General features: G+C 37.4%; 1 protein-coding gene across 3 annotated transcripts in view; it reads right to left on the bottom strand.

Moving 5' to 3' along the window:
* Window positions 1–2,933: 2,933 nt before the first annotated feature.
* larp1b (La ribonucleoprotein 1B) overlaps window positions 2,934–17,536 on the bottom strand; it is a 38,568-nt gene continuing 23,965 nt past the window's right edge. For 2 of the 3 annotated variants that reach the window (XM_083997961.1, XM_083997963.1), the window contains 8 exons: window positions 14,462–14,576; window positions 13,883–14,052; window positions 12,539–12,645; window positions 11,067–11,227; window positions 10,774–10,918; window positions 9,127–9,236; window positions 6,288–6,415; window positions 2,934–4,656 (listed from right to left, as the gene is read on the bottom strand). In XM_083997961.1, the coding sequence (XP_083854087.1) occupies window positions 4,366–4,656; window positions 6,288–6,415; window positions 9,127–9,236; window positions 10,774–10,918; window positions 11,067–11,227; window positions 12,539–12,645; window positions 13,883–14,052; window positions 14,462–14,576 (1,227 nt within the window). In that variant the 3' untranslated portion in view covers window positions 2,934–4,365. The remainder of the gene's footprint in view (window positions 4,657–6,287; window positions 6,416–9,126; window positions 9,237–10,773; window positions 10,919–11,066; window positions 11,228–12,538; window positions 12,646–13,882; window positions 14,053–14,461; window positions 14,577–17,536) is intronic. The other variant, XM_083997962.1, reaches the window with a different exon arrangement.

The raw sequence follows: 17,536 nt of genomic DNA, 5'->3' as shown, positions 1-17,536 counted from the left end.
TTTTTAAAGTCTCCTATTGCCATAATCCATAGTCAGTATAAGGCCGTAACCATGGAGTCAACATTGGGGGGGACCAAATCTCTCTCTTTCTATATACTGTATATATACCGTACTTTTCGGACTATAAGCCGCTACTTTTTTCCCGCCCCAGTGTCCCAGCTCTCGTCTCTGCACACCGCACACAGACACACTCTGTAACCCGTAATCTTTTGTTTATGACGGTTAAGACTACACAAACACACACGCTGTAACATTGTATACCGGTATGTTATTTAATGTTATCCGGTCCCGCCGGCTTCGTTGTAAACAAATGCACATGGGCGAGAGGAGTGTAACCAAAACAGCGGAAAAGCAAAAAGACTTGCACAGTTCCCCACTGTCTTTCTGTGTAAATATCTCATGTTACAACATGAAAACCTGAGGCTTATATTCAAGTGCAGCCTATATATGTATTTTCTTTTAAAATTTAGCTGGTGTGACTTATACCGGTGTGCTCTATAGTCCGGAAAGTACGGTAAATTTGCTACACATGGGATACTTTTTTATTTGTATTTTTTAATCAGCTAGCTATATATTGGGGGGGACATTTTGAGCATATCTGAATATTGGGGGGGTGTGTCCCCCCCAATATATATGGTAATTACGGCCTTGTAGCAGTAGGTGCATTACCTTTAATTATCGTGCATGTGTGCATGTTGTTTTGAGATCGGCGGGGCAGAGACGTGAGCTGCTCAGTGAACACAATGGAGGTGTTCAGGTCCCCTGTCCCTCATCAAACTCATCAAATACACAATCCAACAACTCAAAAACGCTCTCGTAGACAAGTTGTGACCTGGAAATCCACCACGCTATGAAATAATCATGTACAATTATGTAACATTAAGACACATGAAGCAAATACTTGGAACTACTTGTGCTTTTCATAAATCACTCCGCCCAGCAGCCGTGTCTGGAATGTAGTTCTGGCTACGCATTTGCCTCTAAAACAACTCAAATCTTTAATGTTACATTATAATTTCATATTGTGGTGAATGTGCAGGTCACACGCCATTTTTTTTAGGAATAAAATGTTGTATAAATCAGGCTGTGAATGATGATATCAACAAACCCCTCTGTAAAAAAAAAAAAAAACTTCATTATATATAAAGGAACAAAACTAGAAGGTTTGGTGTCTGTAAGTGCTACTGAAGTCGAGATTTCTGGCTCAGAGTTCAAGGAAAAAATCATTTTGAGAAAGAGCCTTTAAAGATTTGTATTGTCAAATTCCATAGATTGTTATTGTCAATTTTAGGATTTGTTGCTGATACAAAGAACATGACAATTTTTGGAGCCAACATCATTGTTCCATGATACATGGAGGCTAATTTGGTTAAATCTACAGACGAAAAAAAACAAAATAAAGTAAAAGTAATGTGGATTTTATACCTTTTCTTTCAGACATGTGGCTGACTATCCAAAAAAAAGGGTTATATTTAAATTACAATTTTAAATTAAACATTTACGGTAAATGAAACATTAGCAAAAACTACACAGACGGTTGAGACCTCTTTTTTTTCTTTTTTTTTTAATATAGATAAGATAATTTCTTGTTTGAAATATAAAAAACAAAAACACACCTGCTACGACATGACTGTTTGATGTTGCATCACATTTAAAAAAAAGTTAAACTTCTTCTTCCTTCTTTGGAGCAACAGTAAAGTTTGGAATCGTTGTTTTTTCCGAGGCGTCCTTGAAGGCAACGCAGCACCCGCCCCCAACTGCTATGAGTCGAGTTGGTCGAAAGGGGATTTTGGGGGATTTTTGTCCCCGTTTTGTACCCGTAGCGTAAAAAACAAACACTGAGTTATAACGAAACCAAAATAAACACAAACCTTGTCACCTGTTTGCTGAGTTTAGTTTTCAATGTTTACTCATCTGTTAATGAGTTTTATAGAGTGGTGTCAATGTCATTTTGTAAGAAAGATACAAAAAAAAAGTGCATTGATAGAACAACTAGAGGTATTTTCCTCTTTTTTAAGTAGGGTTTTGTATACTACTTATTGTTTTTTACTTTTTCCATCTCTTCTAGCCACCTGTATGCAGGGTTCCTACAGCTTAAGCCAAGTTAAATTTAAGACTTTTTAAGACTTTTTTAAAGCCACCTGAAATGAAATTTAAGACCGACTTCATAATAAACACAAATGCAGAAAAAAGAAAAAAAACCACCACATCAATTACATAGGGTTAGGGACAATTTTACCCACTTTCCTATATGTGATCCAAGGTAAAGTGACTGCTACATGAACATTGGATTGTGTCTCTTTCCAGCTGTCCTTTCAAAATAAATGCATAAAAAGTCCGGAAAAAAAAAAAACACTGACTCGGTAGCTGGTGACGGTGAGAGATTTAGCGTTGACGGGCGCCACTAACTTCTCTATGTCGGAATGCTACCAATTATTTTGAGATTTGAGACTAATTACAACCATAAAATACCACTTACCATGTGTTAACATTTTTAAGACTTTGAAAAATTGATTTAAGACATTTTAATGCCAATTAAGGCCTTGTTTTTAGATTAATGAATTCAATGCCTTTTAAGACTTTTTAAGGATCCGTAAGAACCCTGGTATGTCGCTTCATGTCATTCTGCTGTTATCTATCTGCTATCTGCTCACTTAATGTAAACACTTCTTTGTAACTGAAGGACGACTGAAGCAGCGAGACTAACTGGAGCAGATCTGATCTCACTTTAGATTTACAGCTGATCATCGGCCTGTTGTAATGAGGGCGATGACAGCCGACGACTTTCACTGTTGCTGGGAACAAAAACCTGCTGATCAGGCTCGATGACTCTGCTTCAACGGCAGCAACCACAACAACACCGGGAGAACGGAGGAGTTTAGCCAAGAGCCAAGTAGATAAAAGAAAAAACAGATCACACAAACACAGCTTCATACAATCAACTGTTATTTTATATTTTTTTGCATTTTACAATTCATTAACATGCACTGCTTTAGGCTAAAACACACTCAAAAAAAAAACCACATTACCGATAAAACAGATCACTTCTTAAAATCAAAACGATAATTGAATAGCAAATGATTTTTTATAGTATTTACATTTTTTTTTCTTAAAATTCAACTCTAAAACCTCTTTTTTTTTTTAAGTCCAACTCATGAAGAAAAGGAAAGTTAACGATTAAAGTGCTCTAGAGCACCAAGCCTCAAACGTAAAATATGAAGTAAACTAAAAAATATACTGTAGTTTTTATGATGCTAGCGCACACCCTTAATTCCAGCAGAAACATTTTTTTTCATTTTTATATCATATTCAATAGCAAAAGCCATTTAAAACTGCACTGATTACCTAAGACTATTCCATCAATCAAGTAAATGGAAAGATAAAAACAAAAATAAAACAATAAATTATACTACCTCTGGGTGTAAAACGGGACTTATAATAATAATAATATAATAATGTAAAGCTTCCCAGATAAAATGTGTCATTATTTTTTTTTTGCTCCTGGTTTTAATTAAAAAAAAAAAAACTAAAACATGTTGATAGTTCAGCTGTGATGCCTGTCAGTCAGACTAAAGAACATCAGGGCACATCTGTTTACGAAGCAGCAGCCTCGGGGCGGGAGGAGGAAGAGGAGGAGGAGGGGAAGGAGGAGGAAGAGGAGGGGAAGGGTCCTTCACAAATGTATGACTGCAACTGTCAACTTTGATTGTCATGATGAAAAACAGAAGACATTCATGTCTCGAGACAAAAAAGAAAGAAAGAAAAAACTGCGAGTGGTGTCAGTTTTAAACATTCAAACCCCAAAACAATCAATTGGGAAGACTTTGATAGAAAAAAAAAAAAGAAAAGATAAAAATTTGGACTATTTTTTGCCCTCCAGTCGTCCTGGTGAGTCAGATTAAGGCACCACAAGACTTTCTGACGTTACGTCTTTATCTTGGCAAACTAGAATCACAGTTTAAAAACAAACAAAAAAAAGGCTCTTTTACTTTACAGACCAGAGCGGTTTGTTTTGTTGAAGAAGTTTTGGCATCTGAGAGAAACAAAAAAAAAAGGCGAAAAAATGCAGGGAATGCATTTTCTTTTTCTTTCTTTTTTTCGTATTTTTTGTAAACATTATGAGCTGTGAGGCGCACAGATTCAAGCTCACTGCCTACGCTTGCTTGCTTGCTTTAAAATGAAATGCACTGATAAAAACAATCAAATTAAGTCAACCAACCAACCACACGCTCAGTCTCTCTTCATACCAAAACAGTTTGCCGTTGACAAAAAAAAGAGCGAACGCTGAGCTCACAGCAGCCGCCGCCGCTGCATCTCTTCGATCCAAAAACCTCCACAACCCGATGATGGCGACGAGTTAGCTTTTCATTTATTTGGCGCAGCGCCGCTTTCCTTCTTCCCTGCATCCGTCTTCTTCCCTGCTGCTGTTTTCTGGGCGCTGTTGTCTTTGGGTTGTTTCTGTGCAGCGACGGCCTTGGTGGTGGCGGTGGCGGCTGCAGGTTGAGGTGCAGCAGCAGCAGCGGAGGTGGTGGAGGATTTGGAGGAAGCCTGCGTGGGCTTTGAGGTAGTGTTGGAAGGATGTCGCCGACGTCTCCCTTCGTCCCCGGCCGAGGACGAGTGGCGTCTCCTCCTGCCTCCCTCCTCTCCCATGGGGGGCTGCGGACACGGACACGGACAAGGAAAGTGCTTGTTATATTAGGGAAACCACATGGTTAGTTTGTTTAAAAGGGATAGTTCAACATTTTTGGCAAATTGGCCCATTCATTGCCATAATCCCTATAGTCATAGCAGTAGGTTCGTTACCTTTAATTGTCGGTGCAAGCTATTTTTAGAACGGCGGAGCAGAGCCGCGAGCTGCTCAGAGCTACGCTACGGAGGCTAATGGGATTTCTTGGTTTCCCTCATTAATCAAACTCATCAAATACACAATCCAACAACTCCAAAATGCTCTGGTGGACAAGTTGTGACCTGCACATTCACCACGCTATGAGATAATAACACAACGTTACCAGACAGAGTTGTTATAGAGGTAAATTTATGCAAAACTGCTGATGTGCGTTGCCTTCAGGGACAGTTTTTCATCAAGCAGTCTCTGTATTTCCCTCTAAAACAACTCTGTCTGGTAACGTTGTGTTATTATCTCATAGCGTGGTGAATGTGCAGGTCACAACTTGTCCACCAGAGCGTTGTAGAGTTGTTGGATTGTGTATTTGATGAGTTTGATGAGGGAAACCAAGAAATCCCATTAGCCTCCGTAGCGTAGCTCTGAGCAGCTCGCGGCTCTGCTCCGCCGTTCTAAAAATAGCTTGCACCGACAACTGCTATGACTATAGGGATTATGGCAATGGGGCCAATTTGCCATAATGTTGAACTATCCCTTTAAGTTTCACATCTGCAGTTAATTAATTAGGATCAACGATCTATTAGCAGCACTCAGGGTGGGTCCTTGTTTTAAGGACCTAAGGCGCACGCACACACAGACACAGACACACATATAATAGCTTTTGTTGGGAAACACCGAATGTAAACAAGGCTCGTTTGTTTCTTTGTTTGTTTACCACGGGGCAACTTTAAAGAGTAAAACCACTACTAACTATACGGTAATTAAAGCCCAGTGACCCAGAAGTGTCTGTGAGTTAATGAGACTCTGTTTTCACAGTGATTAATTCAAATCTTAGCGAGTGTTTATATTTATTTTGACAAGCTGTGATAAGAAAAAAGAAGAAAAAACACCCCAGAGAACAAACAGGAATATGTTGAACTCTAAAGTGTCGGTTCAGCCTGAGTTGTTGAACAGTTTCACTTCCCATTGATAAATAAACATCGTTAAAATGTCATTGACTTGAAATTAAACATGTTAATTTGACTGTTGAGGTTGTAATTACATCAATTATGCTGCAAACTCATAAATATGCTCTGTTTTAGTCTAGTTTTTATTATTCTCTCTCTCTTTTTCCTGGACTTTCTGTTATTCCTTTTTCTGGCTTTTAACTGTATGTTTAATGTTTCCAATTTTTACTATTTTGGGTTTTATTTAAAATTCTTTTCCATGTCCAATTCTTAATTGTTTTGTTTTAATGTAAAGCACACTGAGTTGCCCCTTGGTATGAAATGTGCTGTTTAAATAAAGCTGCCTTGCCATTAACAAATACAAATCTTCTGTGTTTCTATTGTTATTGATTAAAAAAAGATGAGATTTAACTTCCAAAATGCGAATATGTGTGTAATTTTCCACTTTTCTAGATCCATATTTTCATTAATTAACTAATTAACAGGCCGTCACTCACCACCACCCTGAAGTCCTCCAGGTTCTTGAACTGGGAGAGGTGTTCCTGCAGCTTCGGGTCGATGGGCTGGTTCTTCATCTTCGAGTACTTGAGGAAAGCCCAGAACTTCTCCAGCCCGTACAGCTGACCTGGAAATAATCATAATAATAAAATAAAGGTTTTTAATATTCATAATTTATTCACTCTCATTTGTTTCTGAGCTACGTTGCATCAGAACTTTATTTGTCTTTGGCCGAGTGTCGTCTGTTTTTTTCCTTACCCACCTTCAATCAAGATTAATGATGCAACTGTATTTAATTTGCATATTAGACAAAACAAATATTTGATGTCTAAGTGCTTTATGATAAAAGACACATCTGGCTGCTTCCTTTTACTTTCACCACTTTTCTATTTCATCTTTATTGTAAAATATGTTGATATTTCATTATATTCTCATGTTTTACTTCCTCAGTTTTATATTATTCCTCCGGTATGTGATGATTTGATTATATCTTATTTGATTTTGCCCTTTCACGGCTTACAGTTTTAGGATTTAAAATGAACCAGAAACTGGATTTCTTTTCAAATATAGGGAAATTCAAAACAGGAACACTGTAAATCTATTACTGACTGTATTTGACACTGAATCCATGAACTATTCTCATTACTACAGTGACTATTTGAACTAATTATTATCTTATTATAAATGTTTACTGTAAATATGTTGATATTTCATCATATTCTTATGTTCTACTTCCTCAGTTTTCTATTATTCTTCAAGTATGTGATGATTTGATTATATCTCATTTAATTTTGCCCTTTCACGGCTTAAATTTTAGGATTTAAAATGAACCAGAAACTGGATTTCTTAAAAAAATTCAGACAAATTCAAAACAGGAACATTGTAAATTTATCGCTGACTGTATTTGAGACTGAATCCGTGAACTATTCTCATTGCTACAGTGATTATTTGAACTAATTATTATCATTATTGTGTATTGTAAGTATGTTGATATTTCATTATTCTTCAGTTTTACATTGTTCCTCAGGTATGCGATGCTTTGATTTTCCCTCATTGACCTAATTTTGCCCTTTCACAGCTTTTATTTTAGGATTTAAAAGGGAAATTTAGGGAAATTCAAGAACAGGAAACTGTAAATCTATTACTGACTGTATCTGAAACTGAATCTATGAACTGTTCTCATTACTACAGTGATTATTTGAACTAATTATTATCATTATTGTGTATTGTAAGTATGTTGATATTTCATTATTCTTCAGTTTTACATTGTTCCTCAGGTATGCGATGCTTTGATTTTCCCTCATTGACCTAATTTTGCCCTTTCACAGCTTTTATTTTAGGATTTAAAAGGGAAATTTAGGGAAATTCAAGAACAGGAAACTGTAAATCTATTACTGACTGTATCTGAAACTGAATCTATGAACTGTTCTCATTACTACAGTGATTATTTGAACTAATTATTATCATTATTGTGTATTGTAAGTATGTTGATATTTCATTATTCTTCAGTTTTACATTGTTCCTCAGGTATGCGATGCTTTGATTTTCCCTCATTGACCTAATTTTGCCCTTTCACGGCTTTTATTTTAGGATTTAAAATGGAAATTTAGGGAAATTCAAGAACAGGAAGCTGTAAATATATTACTGACTGTATCTGAAACTGAATCTATGAACTGTTCTCATTACTACAGTGATTATTTGAGCTAATTTGTGGTTTTTGGTCGTGTTTGTTCTGTGCTCTGACACATCTCTGGTCTGGTCCGATATATGTGGTGGTGGGGGTTGAGGGGGTTTAAGAGGTGGGGGGTCGGTCGAGCAGTAAAACGTTTTAGCGAGCACCAAAATAAATCAGCTGGAAATAAAAAGAGGCTGAGGCCGTCGCTGGCTCGGCTCCACTTCTGCTCCACTGAGTCACTCTGAGCAGAGGACGAGGTTGAGAAATCGACTTTAATCCTGTTTTTTTTTTTTTTCTCTTTCTTTTTTTTTTTCTCACACAACTAAACACGTTCACAGCTCAGAGGAGTGAGACGCAGTTTAACCCTCCACGCTCAGCACCTATAACATACAGTTTTATTGTAATTGTAATAAGATATGGGCGTGTTACAAAGCTATAGCTTGGTGTATTATTATATCTATGTATTTTAATTTAAAGGACCAGTGCGTAATAATTGTCAAGGTTTATTGACAAAATCTGAATATACTACCCATGAATGTATTTATGAAATCGCTATAAAATAAAATCTGTTTGGTTTTCGTAGCCTTACGTATAATTATTCTTTTATATACACATATAGCAAGGGTTTTCCCTCTGGATCCCCAACGCTGCATATCACGGTTTTCCCCCCATTTTACACACTGGACCTTTAAGTTTTTGTCTTTACCAACTCATTAATAATCATCTGTTGCCATTTATTTTAAATCTACTACATATTTTAACTTCTGTAGGATACAAAATTATGTTTGAACAAGTTATATAAAAATGTAAGCGTGGATTTTTAACTAAATTTGAACTGTTTGCTTATAATATCTTTTTATTTATTACACTGTTTAATTTTGTTGCTGTTCTCTCTGAATCTTTTGTATTGTTTTACTTTCAAATCCAAATATCTCTGATATAAAGGATCGACTTCTCTATTATGAGTTTGTTGTGTCATAAAATATATGTGACAAAACTATTTGTGTGGTTCTATATTTTTTATTTTGGAGGGGGAAATAAAAGTGTGAACAGTGAGCAAGACTTTTATTCTGAAAATCCTGGTGAACCAGTTGACAGTTTTGTGGCAGCACGGTACCTTTTTCTTTTTTTTTTTTTCTTAATGTACTTTGACGTGTAATTACCTTTCTCAAAGTCCTTGAGGGTTTCTTCTTGAAAGTCCTTGAACAGATCTAACCTGAATCTCTTCTCCAAACCGTAGCTGTAGTATCTGAAGAGACACTCCAGTCCATATCTGCAGGGACAAACACACACACAAACATTTCACTCTGACCTCCGACCTCATTAACAAACCTCTCAAATCACAAATCTGGCTCCAGGTTGTTCGTCTTTTCTTTCTTATGCAACACAACTTGTATCTGCACTTATAGACTGAACAACACGTGCGTCTCCAACGTGTCTCTCAGTCAGATGATTGACGACCTTCTCCAGAAACCAGACGGACGAGTCGACTGTTTTTGGTTAAATTCAAGCTGATGGGTTCGTTTTAGTGTCGGATGCTCACACACCCTGAAACTACAGCCACCCCCCCCCACACACACACACACACACACACACACACACAACACAAGAATGTGGGTTTGGCAGGTGTGTGTGTGTGAGAAGGTGCTTCTGGCAAAACTCTCATTAACCCTCTGCTGTCGAACGAACACTACTGTAAATTATTATTATAATAATTATTGGTAACACTTTAGATTAGGGAACACATATTCACCATTAACTAGTCGCCTATCAATATGCATATAAGTAGCTTATTAGCTCCTTATTAGAAATTATTAAGCACGTATTGACACCTTTTTCTACATAGCCTTATTCTACCTCTATTACAGCATGAATTAAGATTTTTCCTGATATTAACTCCTAATTATCGCTTATTCATTGTAAATTGATGCATTGTTGTTTCTGAATAATGATGTGAATAACCAGTGGGTTATTGGGGCCTTGTATAGGGGCCGTAGCACAAGAACAGTAATTCTTCCTTTATCACTCTGAATTAGTATAGCATTAATTACCCCTGGAAATGCGTAAAACCTAAATATCGCAACTAAAAACTGGTAATGGAAACACCTACATTTCAAAGAATCTCTCAAATATCACCAAAAAAAAAGGGTGATGGAAACACTTTTTCCGCATTTACACGTCACTCCAGGTCTGATCAGATCTGATCCCCTTGGTAGTTCTTTTCTGTTTCCCTTCGCTCTCTCATCTGTTTTGAGTCGTCCCGTCTCATGTACCGTTTTCACGCAACCCGGTTATTTTAATAAAACTTTGGTCCAATCATTCAACTCAGTCTGATTCTAACTCAGGCGGTGTCACACAATATAACACGTACGTGTGAAGAACCAAACAATAGTTTCCTTCTGTTACAGTCGCGAGACTTTTAGACGTTACGAGAGTTACGGCTCATTCACGAAAAACACTTTTCAATGGAAATTCCTGCAAATAGGAATTGTACTTTTCGAAATTATTGAAATATCACTTTTATTTTGCGAAACCCTGCAATGGAAACGCAGCTAATGAAAACACTAAAAACGTATCTGTTAGCATACGATCTAAAACTCCCATTTTAAACGATAAAGTCCTCAAACATTAGTTCTTGCAGCTTCTCCACTGATCAACAGTAAATTTACTTTCGCTTTATTATTGACTAATAACTGTTGGTTGCAGCCCCAGGGAATTATAATAATTATTAAGATCAATTGTCACCAGTAATAACAGAGACAAGTTTGTTTGTTTCCATTTCGAAGCCAACGTTTGGACATGGAGCTCACCTGTAGTTGTCTTTGGCGTCTTCCACCGCGTACTGTTTGAACTCCTCGTACATCTTCCTGTTGAAGTTGTCCCTCAGGAAGAAGGACCAGAACCTGAACAGAGTGTTCATCTCCTGAGACTGGCCGACCCCCAACCGTTTCCTCTCTGCAAGAAACACAACACATAAAAATCATTCATTTATTATTATCACTTTAAAGAAGAAACTTAAACTTCATTTAGAAATGTAAATTGATTGGAGGGGAACTGCTTTAGTAGCTTCTTTTAAATTAATTGTTTCTTTCTGTTTGCGTACCGTTAAGGCACCGTCGGCGGTACTTGTGGTATCCCTGCTGGGTGAAGCCGTTGTCCCGCAGCATCTCGTGGGATGGATGCCAGAACTTGGGCAGAGACTGAGGCGTGCAGCCGTAACTCCCTGAGAGAGGAGCTCCTTCTGACGGCGAGGCGTTGGAGCTGCTGTGGAGGCAAACAGGAGGAGTCTGAGCGTCCAGATGTTTAAAAACTCACACATATTTGATATTAAAGGATTGTTTAGGGGCGATGTCTAGTACAGTATGATAACTAACTTTACTAATAATTACCAGCCTGATATCGGCCAACAATTACTAGACCCAATTATAATGAGGCAACGTTGCCTTGATTTCACTCATTTTCAGTCCATTGAGTTGAAACAATAATAAAAGTTAATTTTTGACAACTCCTAACTGTTCAACTCAATTCAAATAACTTTATTTTCTCATTAAGAACTTCATCTGTGAAGAGCAACAGTGCATATTTAAACTAAATAAATAGAAATAGATAAATAGAAATGTTAAAAGGTTAAAAAATGTTCAGTTTCTGTTGTGGTTACAACATTAGTGATGTGTCATATTATTAGTTAAAGCTGAACTCTCCAGGTCTGGTCTCTCCTCCTCTCCTCCATGTGCATTTGTTTTCAACGAAGCCGGTGGGAAATCAATCCATGGAGCGGTGGATAACGTTATTTATCATCTACCATGTTACCATGTGTATATTTGTGTAGTCTTATCTGTCATAAACAAGAGATTACGGGTTACAGGGCGCGTTAACGTTTGTGCGGCGGTGCCGCAGAGACGAGTCATTGATTTAACCAGCCCTAGTTCTCTGAAGGTGATTAATTAAAGTACAAATGTAGCAGAGCTCCTCTTTAAATCAGAGGCAGAGCGATAATGTTAAATTTATCTTTACTCACTAAATTTTTGCCTTTCTTAAAAAGGTAGATCAGGAGATCGTGAAAAATCGATTTGAGCACAAACCTCTGGTTATCGTGCATCCCTTAGTTAGTTATTAGAAAAATAAATGATAAAATGAGTGGTAAGGAAAAAAACATTGAGTGTGCTATGCTGGTTTTTTGTCACAGAAAGTCTTGGGTAAAGAAACCACTTTTGAAACTGAGCTGATTAAAATGTGTGAAAGCTTTTTTAATTCTGCAAAAATCCTCGGCCAAAGAGGATTATGCAAAAAGTTTCTGAACTGCTTTGCACAGAGGAGCGGAGACAGGAGACGGGTCCTGAGCCGTTTTCTAAAGAACCACATTAAAGTCTGAGGCCGATCTGGATTATTTATCATAAATCTGACTCAGCGGAAGTCTGAGCTCTCTGGGGAACTGAGGAAGCGATTAAATATAAAAGGTCAACTGTTGGCGGTTGTCAGAGCCAGAGGAGGAAGTGAACAGATCAACTTCCGCTTTCCTGTCTTTTTTTACATCTATAACGCTAAAACAGAAACAGAAAGTGTCAGATGTCGAACCTGATGGAGGCCGAGCGCGGCCGGTGCTCGCGCGAGTCCATCACCCAGCCGATGTGCGCCTCCTGAGGCGGGTTGGAGCTGTGGCGGGTTTTCTTCTTCCTCGGCATCTGGAAACGGAAACAGATCCATGAAATTCAGACGTTACGTTACGTTACATTAGGGAGGAAAAAAAAGATGAATGAAGGATTTACACAAGAAATTTTTTTGAAAAACTGGAATATAAAACGAGACGTTGAACCTGCATTTGATTTTCATCAGGTCTAAACAAACAGAAGCATTTGCAAATTTGACTCAAACAACATTGTACACATGCAAAACAGACAGTCGGCTCCATGCAAAACAGTTCAGGTTACATTCAGAGGAAACAAACAAAACAAAACATAGACTGAAAAAAGTAAAACTTTCTTTCATAGATAGATAGATAGATCAATCTGAGGATTTTAAATTACACAGGTATCTACAGGTTAAAGAGGAAACGCCAGAGAAGAGCATCAGAAATATACTTTTTCTGGCTTTTTTAGTTTTTTAATATTCATCTACTCTCGTCAGTATCAATAAAAACCTGGGTCTCGTTTATCTTTGTATTGATTTGGTTTCATTTTAAACTAAATAATTTAGAATGAAATCCAAAATTCTGGGTTTAATGGCTTTTAATGGACAATTAGTGATACAGAGATAGATTAGTATTCATAGAAAATAAGAAAATAAACATACGACTTGATTCAGCAGCTGATCATTAGAATGTACTAGACAAATATGGTAATATGTTGTTTAAATACACTATAGTATATTTTCAGCATCAGCTCGTGGACAATAAACACCTGAATTTAAAGGGATAGTAGCATTTTTTTTTAAAGTGGGGTTGTATGATCTACAAATAGCTCCTAAGTACTTTAATTGCAGTAGAAGACTCTCTGCACTCCTCCCGTTAGCAACGACAGCCCATAGCCCTGCCCAGAGATTTACAACACACATTGTGGTGAATGGACCCAAAGAAACGGCCTATTTTTGCGGCCTAAAAGAGGTTTTACGTGAAAAAAAAAACACAGTTCCATTGTTCGCAATAATATAATTTTTTCCAGCCCTTCAAAGTGCAGGAAAAACGCAGTTTTTATTTGGACCTAACCAACTGCTGATCGGTGGGCGCTAACCCTGGGCGGAGGGATACGTGAGTTGGTTAGTAGTTAGGGGCTATTTTGTAGATCATACAACCCCACTTTAAAAAAATGCTACTATCCCTTTAAGCTCTTTACGGTGTGAACTCGCTCTTAATTGTTGGAAAATGAAGAGAAAGAAGAAGGAGGAGGAAAATGGATAACAAGAACAAGAATAGGGATCTCTCACCTGGCCGTCGATGGCGCCGCTCTCCTTCATGACGGGGTAGAAGCGCGGCGTCTTGTTGGGGTCCTGGCGCCCGGGGGTGCGAGGCGTTCGGGGGGTCCGGGGCTCGTGGGAGACGGGAGACTCTGGGACCGTGGCGGGCAGCGAGCGGGCCAGGTCCGAGCCAGCGTCCACTGAGGAGGAGAAACGACACAACGGTCACTAAACATCAACAAAGTCATGATGATGGTGAGAGTTTAAAATGTTTTTATAGGTTTTAAAGGGATAGTTCAACATTTTGGCAAATTGGCCCATTGCCATAATCCCTATAGTCATAGCAGCAGGTTCGTTACAGGTGCACCGACAATTAAAGGTAACGAACCTACTGCTATGACTATAGGGGTTATGGCAATGGGCCAATTTGCCAAAATCTTGAACTATCCCTTTACATATTTTCAGGTGGAGTGAAATCTGATTTAATTTGTCTTATTAAGTGGAATAAATTCACAATCGCACCAGAAACTGACAAAAGCAGAAGTTAATGAGGTATAAAGTGGATTATGTGGTTGAAGCTGCAGCAGACAGGAAGCTCCCTGAACGCACCTGGCATCGGAGGAGGCGGGACTTCCTGGTTCGGGTCAACGGGCACTTTGGGGGCGAGGGTCTCGAACTCATCTTTACTGATGACGTTGAGTTTCTTGAAGTTTTCTACTTCCTGCTGAGAAAGAGGACAAAAGAGTCAGAAGAGTTATAAATAAACAAGATATTCAGGTTTTATTTGAACCAAAACTCAAATGTAAAGAGCATATTTCGCATATTTTATTGCAAAATGAGGTGAGAAAATTAACATTTATTAATTTTTTTCCCCAGTTTAATCATTTAAATGTCCATTTAATCTACATTATAGTTGATTTAAGTCGAATATACAACAATTTAATTAAATAATTGTTCATTTTAACTGTGTTTATTAAAGAAAATTCATATATTTGACCTTTAAAGATTTAAAACTGTGACTTTTTCACCATTTTCTGACGTTGTATGACTAAAACAATCAATAAACATACTTTTCAGTTGCATCTATCCTTTTAATTTGGGATATTTTGTGACAACATAATCACAATATGTAAAAGATATATGTGTTTTATTGGTTTTTGAATTAACAAAAGGTATTAATATCAATGACACTGTGAAACAGTTGATTTTTTACTGAACCGGTCGTGTAGAAGACAAACAACAAATGTAAAGATGTTAAATAAACATATAAATGTTTTGACTAAAAGGAAAATTAGCACATTTCACATGTTTTATTGCAGAATGAGCTGAGAAAATGAAAATTTTTACCCCAGTTTTACCATTTAATTGTCCTTTTAATCTACATTAGAGTTGATTTAAGTCAACTAGACAAGAATTTAATTAAATAAATGTTCATTTTAACTGTGTTTATTCAAGAAAATCCATATATTTGAGTTTTAAAGATTTTAAAGGTTGTATGACTGAAACAATCAATATACAATCTACATATGTAACAATATGTAACGGTATTAATGTAAAAGTGACGTTTTATTGTTCGTTTGCATTTGATAATTGATATCAATGACACTGTGGTACAGTTTAGTTCGGTCTTCCTGCTCCACATTCAGTTACAGTAGGATACGTAATAACTCGACCTCTCTGGCTGCGTTACAGGTTGTTTAAACCCTGATAACGACGCAGCGTGGTGGTAAAAATACACACCGTGCCAGCGGCTGCAGCCCCCTCTCTGTGTGTGTGTGTGTGTGTGTGTGTGTGTATGAGTGTGTGTGTGAGTGAGAGTGTGTGTGACACTCTGCAGCTGTGCAGCGGACTTTAAACTTTACACAGCGACGTCAGAGGGAGGAGAGAGACCCAGAAAAAACCAGGTTCACCTTGGAAGAGTGTGTGTTCAGGCGTGACATTTCCCACATGTGGAGACATTAGCGACGACCTTTGAGCCCCAAGAACGAGCTGACGGTGCCGAAAAAAACCAAACAACCCAAAAAAAAGGAAAAAAAAGTAGTAGTAGAGTATTTTCAGCCTTGAAACGAGTGGAGCGTCACACCTGGACGACGAACACTCTTCAGCATTAATCAGCGCAAACATCGTTAGTGTGAATGATATTTACAAATGAGAGTCATTTTATTTGACCTTTCAAATAACAAGCTTTTTTTTCTCCACACTAATTCACATTTTTCCTCACTTATATTTACTTTTCAGAGCAAATTACAGCATCAAACAGTGAAAAAAGTATTCTTCCACTGTGTTGAACTTTCAATATGAGTCACATTCGAGGAATAACGGATGTTTGGTTGCGTTTTCCACCTCCGCAAAAGTAAAAAAAAAAAAAGGTACAAGGACGAGTTGAACTGCTGATAAAAGAGTTCAAAGTTCTGTTTAAATTTCCCTTATTTATTATTATTATTATTATATAACGTTAAACGTATAACGGAGGATGTTGTCGATGTAATCCGATCCTGCAGCGTATGAAGTTCGACTGTACAATAAGATTAAATATCAGCTGTGTAACATATAGACGGCGTGTTTTCTGCAGACGACGGCGCTTTTTCCAGAAAGCAGGTCACTCAGCTGTGGAGGCAGCTGTGTGTGTGTGTGTGTGTGTGTGTGTGTGTGTGTGTGCGTGTGTGTGTGTGCGCCTAACACACACACACACACACACACGATGTACGTCTGCAGGCTTTTACAAGTAGTGGTTTATTTTTGTCCCACTACACACGGTGTGAGCTTCAACAGCTCTGTCGTCAAAGTGTCGACCTCTGAGCGCTTTAGCAGCAGATGAGAGACCGGCAGAGAGCAACTTGTAGTTTTTTTATGAACTTTATTTCATATTTAATCTCAGAGTTTAACAAAATCAGATAATTAGTCTTAATCTTATTTATTCTATAGATTATTAGCACTATTTATTGTTTTTTAATTGCCTTCTTTTGCTTCGAACTGCTTTTAATTGTCAATATTTAAATATTATCCCCTCTTTTTACTCGCGTATATATTTATTCTTAATCATTTTATGCTATTTTTTCTATCCTTTTATGACCTGAACAGTTCATTCACTTTTTTCTTTCGACTTTTACTTAATTTCTATTTGTTGTATTTCTTATCTTCTTCTTTTTATCTGTTCTCTAGCGTTTCCTCATTTCAAATTTTTGAGTGTAAGACACAAACTTACAAAGACTCAATGTTTATATTCTTAATTTTAATGAGTATAAATGTGTGTGTGTGAATGTGGGAGGAGGGCGGATATCTTTTATTGTCTGTTTTATGATGTAAAGAACTTTAAACTGCTTCCTCCTGCATGAATGCTGCTCTATAAATAAAGTTTGAATGGTCGATTGATTGATTTGCATTACATGTTGTTAAGTGTAGATGTGGTTTTCTCCAGTTAGGACACAGTCGGTGTGTAAACTGTGATTACAACACACACAAAAATCCACTTTGAGTCAAAGTATGGCCGCTTATCCGCAGGGAACTGAGTGTTTTTTACAGTTTATGCAACAACTGCAGATGGATTATCCAGCTCCATCTCTATAAACATTTATATCAAACAACTGGAGACTAACTGAAGAAGATATTGTTCCTGCTGCTGAAACAAATGACATTTAAGAAAGTAACAGTACAAGAATTAAGTTGCTTCGTGTTTTTTTGTCT

Source organism: Trachurus trachurus, assembly GCF_905171665.1.
Source record: "Trachurus trachurus genome assembly, chromosome: 22".
Classification (NCBI taxonomy): domain Eukaryota; kingdom Metazoa; phylum Chordata; class Actinopteri; order Carangiformes; family Carangidae; genus Trachurus; species Trachurus trachurus.
This window is presented reverse-complemented; position numbering and strand designations above follow the sequence as displayed.